Source organism: Myotis yumanensis, unplaced genomic scaffold (genome assembly GCF_028538775.1).
Source record: "Myotis yumanensis isolate MYYU_CA2020_CCGP unplaced genomic scaffold, mMyoYum1.0.hap1 SCAF_2, whole genome shotgun sequence".
NCBI classification, from domain to species: Eukaryota; Metazoa; Chordata; class Mammalia; order Chiroptera; family Vespertilionidae; genus Myotis; species Myotis yumanensis.
The window spans coordinates 216,785,690-216,796,281 of NW_027223753.1; the positions used below are offsets into that span (position 1 = coordinate 216,785,690).

Below are 10,592 nucleotides of genomic sequence, written 5' to 3' on the forward strand. Positions count from 1 at the left end.
CAGATCATGAACTTTCACTTTTTATTAAATATTTTTATTGATGTCAGAGAGGAAAGGAGAGGGGGGGAGAGAGAAACATCAGTGATGAGGGAGAATCATGGACCGGCTGCCTTCTGCACGCCCCACACTGGGGATCGAGCCTGCAACCCGGGCCTGTGCCCTGACCGGGAATCAAACCCTGACCTCCTGGTTCAAAGGTTGGTGCTCAACCCCTGAGCCACGCTGGCCGGGCCAGATCATGAACTTTTATGACCACGGGTGCAACCGTGTTGAAACTCCGTTTCTGTAGTGGACGCTTCCTCCTTCGACCGCCCACTCCCTTCCTCCCTCATCAGGCCCCAGGACATCAGATTGTGACCGGCACCAAACTGTCCCACGAACACAGCCTCAGGCCTGCCGGCCCCAGAAACAGAGTTCCAGCCGCGACAGATAAGCTCTTGCCCTCAGCTTGCGACACAGAACAGCGCGTGGGGCGCACCCTCATGGAACAGAGAGCGCCCCATGGCGGCACCAGGACCCCACAGAGGTCAGCGCTCCCTGCCCAGCCCAGCGCCTCAGCCCCCGAGACGCGTGCTCCTCCCCATGTAACCAGCCCCGGAAGCCGGCGGGGGCCGAGTCCGTGAGAGTCCAGGCTCCGTACCATTTCCCCAACTAATACACGCCTTCCGTGGCTGCGAGCTCGCGAGGGCCTGTGGCTCTGACGCACACAGGCCGGCGGCCCCTTCTGCCCAGCACTGTGTTCGCTCTCATTTCCCTGCTGCTGTACAAGATTAAACGCTAACCACAACCATCAGATGTTCTGACAAAGTAACACGGAGCAGCACAAACACAGGCCTGCCTCATTTAAAAAAAATATATATATTTTCATTGATTTCAGAAAAGAAGGGAGAGGGAGAGAGAGAGAAGCATCAATGACGAGAGAGAATCAAGTCAATCATCGGCTGCCTCCTGCACGCCCACCACTGGGGATGGAGCCCGCAACCCAGGCCTGTGCCCCGACCAGGAATCTGACTGTGACCTCCTGGCTCATCGGTCGACTCAACCACTGAGCCACCCGGCCGGGCTGGTAATTTAAATTATTACTGACTTGTTTCTTGGAAAAAGTGAGCAGGATTTTGTTAAATTGCGCCGCGTGCAATGCTGCTTCACCTTCCCGGGGAACCTGAGGCTAAGGTCACTCCCCCCTCCCGGTGCCGTGGCCGGTGCAGAGCCGGCGGCCGGGCGGCGGCACTGATAGCATCGGGCCTCGGGCTGCTCAGCTCCTTTATCGGGACATCTGGGTCCTCTGGGGCCACTGGCTCCCGGGACATTCCAGGCGCGCAGCTTCCGCGTCGTCGCCATGGAAACAAGCCCAGAGGGCCCAGCGACCGGGCCAGCAGGAACTTCCTTGTTGGCGATGGACCGCGAGGCCACTGGGCCTTGGCGAGGGCTGGTCGCCGGCGAACCCCGAGCCAAGGTTTCCCGCACGCTTCTGTTCGGAACCACCGTGTTGGCAGCGTTGAAACCGGAGAATTCCACTGAAAAAAACCCAGGTTCCTGACTGCTGGTTAAAAGGGGAAAGCTCTGGCCCTGGCCGGTGTGGCTCAGGGGATAGAGCGTCGGCCCGAGAACTGAAGGGTCCCGGGCTCGATTCCGGTCAAGGGCGCGTACTCGGCTGCAGGTTCCCAGGCCCTGGGCCGGGTACGTGCTGGAGGCAACCAATCAATGTGTCTCTCCCTCTTTCTGTCTCTCCCTCTCCCTTCCACTCTCTCTAGAAATCAATGAGAAAATTATCCTTGGGTGAGGATTAACACGAACGAATGAATGAATGGATGGATGGATGGATGGGAAAGCTCTGAGGACCCAGGGTGCACCCCCAGGAGCCGCACCAGCTGGACTCGGAGGCTCCTGGCACCTGGGAGCCTGCAGGTCTCCTCCGTCCGCTGTTCCCTGGGCCCCGAGGGCACTGGTGTCCGACACCGTGTGTGCGACAGATGCTGGGGCGGAAGCGGGTGCCGGTCCGCGTCCAGCTCACAGCAGCGCCTCCCGGACGGGCCCCAGCTCCGAGGCCGGGCCTGTGCCCCCCTCACGGCTCAGGGCTCCGCTGGGCGCTCACTGTCCCTTCACCTTTTTCTTTCTGTTTTTGGAAATGAGGTGGAGTTTCACTTGAAGACAGCAGGGCTGGTTGGTTTTGATTTGAAATACGGTGGGGCCTTGACTTACGAGTGTCCCGACTAACGAGTTTTTCGAGATACGAGCCGTCTCTCGGCCGATTTTTTGCTTTGAGTTTCGAGCTAAAATTCGGGTTACGAGCCAGCTTCAGATACCCCACTGCTAGTTGGCACAGCGAATGTCACAGTGAACACCACAACATCAGCCCAGCGTCACGTGTCTCACTCGTTCACTTTTTGACATACGAGTAACTTGAGTTACGAGCTCCGTCACGGAATGAATTAAACTCGTAAGTCAAGGCCCCACTGTATCTGTGTGACCTCCTTCCCTTAGGCCGTCCCCACTCCCCACATTTCTCAGTGTTTACCGAGCACAGATGTTCCCCATCCTGGCATTTCCCCCCAGTGGAGAGGAAAGCAGGTGTCTTCTTTTTATTTTACATTCGACACTATTTGTGCCAGTTTCAGGTGCACAGCAGGGTGGTCAGATGATCACATACAAAGCCTCCCCGCCCCCCGACATTCCAGGCCCACCCAGCACCCCACGTGCTGTTACATGACGTCCACGGGGGTGGGTCGGGGGCGGGAGAAAGCCAGGCAGGGAGAGACACACCCCCTTCCCACGGGAGGGACCGGTTCACAGGGAGCTTCGCAGCCGAGGAGCCGGCATCGGGGGCCGAGAGCCGAGAATTCCACGCTCGGCTCCTCCCGACAGCCTCCTTCCCGCGTGGGCGGAGCGGGGGTTGGTGAGGCCCTGAACGTCCAACCCTGTTAAATGTGCAGACGCTGGTCGCCTGCGGCAGACGGAATCTGAATGTAAATTGTCGTGGAAGGTAATTGGTAAATTAATCAGTAACACAGCGGAGCTGTTTGCCTGGTTAATTATGTTTCCCTGCCTCGTCGACTCTGCCTTCACAAGAGAAGGTCATCCCTGTGCTCCGCGTTCCTGTTTGCTCAGCAGGACGCGTGTCTGTGCGTGTCCACGCGTGTCTGTGTGTGTCCACACGTGTGTGGCCTGTGCGTGGCCTCTCAAGCGTCAGTTTCCACCTTTGACGGCCGCACGGACAGGGGCTCTGCTGTCAGCGGCGGACACCTTGTTCTCCTGTCCAGCTGCCCCCAGAGCCACGGGTGCGCTTCCCTCCAGAGGTGGGCGGGCTCAGCTTTCACCGCGACCCCCTCTACGTGGTCCCAGCGGCGGCTCGAGGGGGAGCACATCACCCCGAGTCAGGCCTGGCCTCCGGGTCTGGAGATGGGAGCCCGCACCTGCCTTCCTGGCTGGGAGTGGGGGGCTCGGGCCTGTTACTCATCAGACTCGGTTTCCTTAATAAAACTGATATGATAATAGTTCTGCTCTAATAAGGATCAAATCCTGGAATCATTAACTGTATCACTAAATAGTCTTAATTGTTAACATACTTGATAATGACTGAATCGTTTTTATGATTCACATAGTTAATATTAAGTCGTATTTTAAAAATATATTATATGACCCGGCCGGTGTGGCTCAGGGGTTGAGCATTGACCTATGAACCAGGAGGTCAGGGATCGATTCCCGGTCAAGGGCACAGGCCTGGGTTGGGGGCTCCATCCCCAGTGGGGGGCGTGCAGGAGGCAGCCGATCCATGGTTTTCTCTCATCATTGATGCTTCTCTCTCCCTCTCCCTTCCTCTCTGAAGTCAATAGAAACATACTATATACATATTATACATACTATATACATACATATATACACACACACATGCTTACTATGCTGAGCACAGGCTGCCACATTGAAGCTACCATTCCACAGCTTTTTCTCTTCTCTCCTTCGCGTACACGGACTCACACATGAACTGCGGTGGGTTCCGTGGAAGCTGCAGGAAGAGCTATGGGACCCCCTGGTTCCCGGAGGTCACGAGGTCACGGAGGAATGCGCCCACCCGGTCAGAACTGGGCTCCTCTCCTCGGGAGATGACACCTCGTGTGTGCGTTCCCCGCTGGGCCCTCTGTTCTCATTCACAGACGGCTCCTCATGGGGTTCAGAGAGTTCCACACCCGCTTCCCCAGCAACCACCCCCCCGTCATCCTCCCCACCCCCCACACAACCGAGCGGTGGGCCGAGGGGCGCAACTTCGTTTGCCTGTTGGCTTTTGGCCGGAGGAGGAAAATGGCTGCGTGGCTGAGAAGACCTCAGTGGGCGGGTCATTCGCCGGCTCCTGTGAAACACGGGGTCCCCTGCACCCCAGCAGCCGAGGGCCCTGGTGCACCAGCTGTCGGCGTCACTGCACTGAGCTAGTTCAGTTCCTCTTCCAGACAGATGTGTGTTCAGTGGTGGCAGAGCATGAAGTACCATGACCCCCCCTGAATCTACCCTAAGGACCCCCAAACACCAGTCGGAAAGAAGGCGTGCACCCCCTGTTCACAGCAGCACAATCTACAACAGCTGAGATCTGGAAGCAGCCCAGGTGCCCATCAGGAGACGAGTGGACAGAAAGCTGTGGTGCAGCTACACCGTGGAATACTATGCAGCAGTGAAAAAGGAGGATCTCTCACCCCGTGAGACAGCGTGGAGGGAGCTGGGGAGCATGATGCTGAGTGGAAGAAGCCAGTCAGAGACAGACAAGTATCCCATGAGCTCACTCACAGGTGGAATCTAAGGAACAAAATGAACTGATGAACGGAGTGGATCCAGAGACAGGGAAGCGTGAACAGAGTGAGGAATCTCAGGGGAAGGGGCAGGGTCATGGGAAGAGATCAACCAAAGACCTTGCGTGCACATGTGCTGAACCCATGACACAGACCATCAGGCGGTGAAGGCCTGGGTGGGGCTGGAACTGGGCGGAGGGGCCGGAGGGGGGAATGGGGACATCTGCAATACCCTCAACAACAAACACAAATAAATAAAGAGAGAGAAAGCCACAGGCGGAGAAGAGAGCAGGAGGCTGGTGAGAAAGACGTGCCGATGGGGACACAGAATTAGTATCCTTAGGCGGAAAGGAGGAGAACTTCCCAGAGCTTCCCCATCGGCGCGGCCATGGAGGGCACAGCGCGTGAGCGGCCCAGGAGGGGGCGCTGACCCGCACGCCTGGCCCTGACCCCCCACTTCCCACCGCCCGACGGCTGCATTTTGCTCAAGGTGACTGAGCCCTGAGACGACTGGACTGGGAGGCGCGCGTTTCCGAGCCGCGCAGTCTCACCGAGGTCGCAGCGCCCGGCGGACGGGGCACCGCCTGCTAACGACCACAGGGCTGGAGGACGGAGCCCGAGCAGCTGGAGGACGCGCCGTGGAGGACACGCAGGTGGGCGCTCAAGGGCAGGAGCCACGCGCGGCATTATTTTGGGAACAACACACAAAGGGGTCTATTGAAATGCGCGCTGGCTTTCTCAGGACCCAGGTGGGCAGCCAAGCACAGTTAATCAACAGCAGGAAAATAATTAAAAGGTAAATGCAGGGGAACTGTCAACAGCCCAGAAAACAGCTCAAACACAACCCCGAAAACAGCAGACACTGGCAGCCACCTGATTGGCAGAAGCAAAACTATTTCAAGTCGTGATAAGAATGAACAGGAGCCTCAGAGGAGCAGGTGCTGGCCCAGGATTCGTTGCTGCAGGAATAAGAACGACAAGATCGAGGGCAGAGAATGGCGGGGGGGGGGGGCGGGGGGGTGTTTACCGGGAGGAAGGCATTGGCCTGTGTGACGGCGTCAGTGGGGCTGAAGCGAATGCTGTGGGGTCGGTGGCCGCACTTACATCAGGCTCTGCTCTGACGACGGAGGAAAGGGGCGCTCTCCGGAGACGGGGTCCCCTGAGCGTGCGGCTCTTTCTCGGGTTCTAGGTCACAATCGGTTCTTCCTAGACACGACGTGCGGGTCACGGAGCGGCCGTGCGGGTCGCTCTGTGCTTTAAGACGAGACAGTCGGATTGCGTGGTGTTGAGGGGCGTCTGCTTCCCTCGCAGACCTGGTATGAAAGGCTGGTTTCGTGAACACCTAATAGAATGCAGTTCAACGACTTTAGCCCCTTATCCTATAATGATTTTATTTAGAAATAGTAGCTATTAGTGCACATTCTTGTCCCATCGGCAGGATTCTAGTTGCTTCGGCCTAAGAAGACCGAGCAGCAACATCAGCAGCCGCTGCAAACCCCGTAGCCACTCATCGCTGTGCCGAGTCCCGGCTACAGCAGGTCACGCCGGTCCTTGTTCTCTCTTTACCGGCAGGAAACTGTCAACGTTTGCACTACATTCTTTTCTTAGAGACCAAGATTCAACTTCCAATAGGATTTTAAAATAAATATATTTGTATTGATTTCAGAGAGGAAGGGAGAGAGAGAGAGAGACAGAGAGAGAGAGAGAGAGAAACATCAATGATGAGAGAGAAACACGGATTGGCTGCCTCCTGCACACCCCACACTGGGGATCGAGCCTGCAACCTGGGCCTGTGCCCTGACGGGGAATCCAACCGTGACCTCCTGGTTCATAGGTCAGTGCTCAACCACTGAGCCACCCTGGCCAGGCTTTTTTTCTTACAGTTTTTTTCCTTCTAGATCCAGTTCAAATACGTAGTTTCCTGGCTCAAAAGAAACCCATGTGTTTGGCCCCATAGGGGACAACCCTGTGGTTTTCACGACGTATTCGGTCCCCGGGCCGTTCTGTTCCGTGACTTCGCCTCGGCCCAGCCTGCCTCCAAGTTGTGGGCAAATTAACCCCACCCCTCCGACCCCATGTGTCCAGAGAACGCGGCTGCCAGATCTGAGGACCGTCCACCCTCTGCCCTTCCCCTTGGCCCCGTGTCAGGCCCGGCCGCCCACTCAGGCAGCGCTTCTACTTATTCCTCGGCCACAGCCGCTCTGGGCCGGGCCTCCCACCGGCCTGGACGAGGGGCACCTGTTCACAACACAGGATCGGCGGGGGCAGCTCCTGGCGACCTGAGGGCGGCGCCCACATTCAGGACGATGCCCACGGCACACGCACCGTCTCCCGGCTTCTTGGAAACCGGAGAAGCACAAAGCGTGTTTCTGTCCGGGTTCCAAGTAGCTCCGGCCGCCTCACGCCGGGGCTGCCTGCGCCGTCCCTCATTGGCCGGGAAAGCTGCCGCACCTGCTTTGCCGGTTCACCTGTCACAGGGGAGGGCGGCCCGGGGGCCGGCACTGGATCTAATCTAATAGCAGGAGGCAGCCTGAGCTCATTCCTGCAGGACTGTTCTCTCGGGCTCAGGCTCAGGAGCCCGGCCGGATAGCCGCCTGGGCGCAGACCAGGACCAGAACCAGAACCAGGACAAGGACCAGAACCAGAACCAGGACCAGGACCAGACCAGGACCAGGACCCGGACCAGAACCAGGACCAGGACCAGAACCAGGACCCGGACCAGGACCAGGACCAGGACTGCACCAGGACTGGACCAGGACTAGGACCAGGACCAGACCCGGACCAGGACCAGGACTGGACCCAGACCCGGAGCAGGACTCGGACCGGACCAGGACCAGGACCAGGACCATGGCCAGCTCAGTGCTGCAGTTGGTGGGCCTGCTGCTGGGCGGGGCGGGCGCGCTGGGCACCGTGGCCGCGACCATCATGCCGCAGTGGAAGGTGTCCGCCTTCATCGGGAGCAACATCGTGGTCTTCGAGTCGCTGTGGGAGGGGCTGTGGATGAGCTGCCGCAGCCACACCAACCTGCGGCTGCAGTGCAAGGTCTACGACTCGCTGCTGGCCCTGCCCGCCGACCTGCAGGCGGCCCGAGGGCTGATGTGTGCGGCCTGCGCGCTGGCCGCCCTGGCCTCGCTGGCCGCCTCATTGGGCATGCGCTGCACCCGCTGTGCCGGGGCCGAGGCCAAGGCCAAGGGCGCGACCCTGCTGGCCGCCGGGGTCCTGTTCGTGGTGGTGGGCGTGGCGGTGCTGGCGCCAGTGAGCTGGGTGGCCGCCTCCATCGTCAGGGACTTCTACGACCCCACCCTGGACGACGGCCGGAAGCGCGAGCTCGGGGAGGCGCTGTACCTGGGCTGGGTGTCCGCGCTGCTGCTCGTGGCCGGGGGCGCCGTCCTGTCCTGCACGTCCTATGTCCCCGGGGAGAGCGGAGGCCCCAGGTACCACCTGCCTGCCCGCCGGGCGGTCCCCAGGAGCTGGCGCTCGGAGAGGAGGCCGGGCAGCTTGCCCTCACGCAGCCAGTATGTGTAGGTGGGCAGGGTTTTCCTCTTTTTATTTTTATTATATAGAGACTATGATATTTTATTTTCAAGTGTTTTATCTTGAGTGTTTTCTTGATTTCAGAGAGGAAGGGAGAGGGAGAGAGGGATGGAAGCATCAATGATGAGAGAATCATGGACCAGCTGCCTCCTGCACGCCCTGCACTGGAGCCCACAGCCTGGGCATGAGCCCTGACCGGGAATCCAACCCTGAGCTCCTGGTTCACAGGTCGATGCTCAAACCCCAAGCCATGCTGGCCACACCGTGTGGAGGTTTTGACCTCACCTAGTAGGTGGCCGCAGTGCCCACTGTTTCCTACAAGCGGAGCCCGCGGGCCTGGACTCGCCTTCTCACCTGGGGCGCCCCCACCTGCCCGCCTGGTCACTGAGGATGGTTCCTCGGAGCTCAGAGCGCAGCCCAGGAGACGTGGCCTCCGCGGGTCCGTCCGGAGGTTTGCTTCTCACCGCGGTGCCAGCCTTCCCTCCCGGACCTGAGCCGCCTCGCTGCTGACTGTGATCTGTCACCGGGATTCCTCAGGACGGACCGGAGGGACGTGCCTGTCTCCCAGAGACCGAGTTGGCTCGTGTGGTTCTTATTCTAAAGGAGATGCGGGTCCATCCAGAGTCCGCAGAGCCCACCAGCGCCCTCGGGGGCCGGGGTAGGAAGGCTGGAGACTGAATGCTAACGGCTGAAACGCGGCTTAGCAACGAGTGCACCTGGGTCATACGGAGGTTTGAGCAAAAGGCTTTAATCAGCGGTGAAGGCAACGCCATGGCTTCCGGGTGCCCTGCTCCGGCTCCGGCCGCTCTTGCCCGAGGCCTGCCTTTCCTCCCAGATTAAATCAAGTTTGTAAAAGGCAGGTCTGCGCCAGGGGCTGCATCTGCAAACGGCTTTTCTCGGGAACTGCACTCAGGGGGGAGCCGGGCTGAGACCAGGACGCTCTGACGGCCGGGAGTGAAGGGTTTGCTGCTTAACCGCGTCGGGGCTGCTTTGGATGGAAGTCGTGTACGGATGTGGATCGTGCAGTAGCTGCGTGGATAAAGGCTTCGGGTTTTTACCAACACAAACAACAGGACAGAAAAGTAAAATGCCTTGATTTTATTTGTTAACCAAAAACCAACCAACCAACCAAAACCACCCCCACGCAAGTTCTTCCCGATCGGGGTCTCCTCCCGCTGGGCTCCTGTCACAGCCGTCACTCCAGCACCCCGACACCTTTCCCGCGTGGCCCATCTTCGTGTGTGTTAGGGCGGTTTACAAATACTGTAGCTGTGTGTTTCCTCCAAATTTGATGCAATTGATCATCTCATTTGAAAGTCTGTATCTACATTTTCTTGGCTTAAGTGACTGTGTGTCATCTGCTTTATGTCCTTTGTATGAATAAATTTGCCTTTTATATACATTTTATATTTTTCACTATTCTCCATTTTTTTCTGTTTCATTAACTTAAAATGAGTTTTTGAAAACCTAATGTTTTGGGATCTCTAATTTTAAAAAGAATATCAAGGTCACATTTTAAAGCTAAAAGTAGGATCAGCATTAACTTTGGAGGCTATAAAATACTGAATATTTTTCAATAAGAATACACTTATCTTGTAATCACTGAATTCATACGCTCGTAGTTGATGAATACAATACACTTGTAATTTATTAAGGTAGGGCTATAGTCCCAACCCACACACTGTACGTACTGCGCATGTGAAAGCCATTTCAGAAACACTTCCCGTGCTCAGTACATGTCTACCTCCAGGAAGTGGCATTAATGAGTAATGGTGGTTCATGCTTAGGGGCCTGTACTGTATGCTGGGCCCCTACTTTACATGGACTATGTCATTACATGTTTTATGATATTGACATGATTAGTTCCATCCACAGATGAGCACAGCCTGGAACAAACAGAAGCAAAATCTCAACAAGTTGAGAAAACATTTCAGAGAATGGCAGTTTTGCAGCTGATTCTATACACTAGAGGCCCAGTGCCCGGGGGGATGGGGGGACTCAGCCCGGCCTGCGCCCTCTCGCAGTCTGGGAGCCCTCGGGGGATGTCCGTCAGTCGGACATCCTTAATGCTGCTGCAGAGGGGGGAGAGGCTCCCGCCACCACCGCTGCGCTCGCCATGAGCCCGGCTTCTGGCTGAGTGGGGCTCCCTCTGTGGGAGCACACTGACCACCAGGGGGAAGCTCCTGCATTGAGCATCTGCCCCCTGGTGGTCAGTGCATGTCATAGCAACCGGTCATTCTGCTGTTCGGTCGATTTGCATATTAGCCTTTTATTATATAGGAT

The 10,592-nt window shown here is 57.5% G+C and overlaps 1 protein-coding gene across 1 annotated transcript; it reads left to right on the forward strand.

The window, feature by feature from the left end:
- The first annotated feature begins 7,145 nt into the window (after nt 1-7,145).
- On the forward strand, nt 7,146-9,716 carry LOC139002364 (claudin-8-like). The gene has a single exon (XM_070403704.1). The coding sequence runs from the start codon at nt 7,623-7,625 to the stop codon at nt 8,298-8,300; it is 678 nt and encodes a 225-aa protein (XP_070259805.1). The 5' UTR covers nt 7,146-7,622; the 3' UTR covers nt 8,301-9,716.
- Nucleotides 9,717-10,592: the final 876 nt, after the last annotated feature.

Bases quoted from the DNA above. Each gene is read 5' to 3' on its own strand.
- LOC139002364 (XM_070403704.1), top strand. From the start codon at position 7,623: ATGGCCAGCTCAGTGCTGCAGTTGGTGGGCCTGCTGCTGGGCGGGGCG.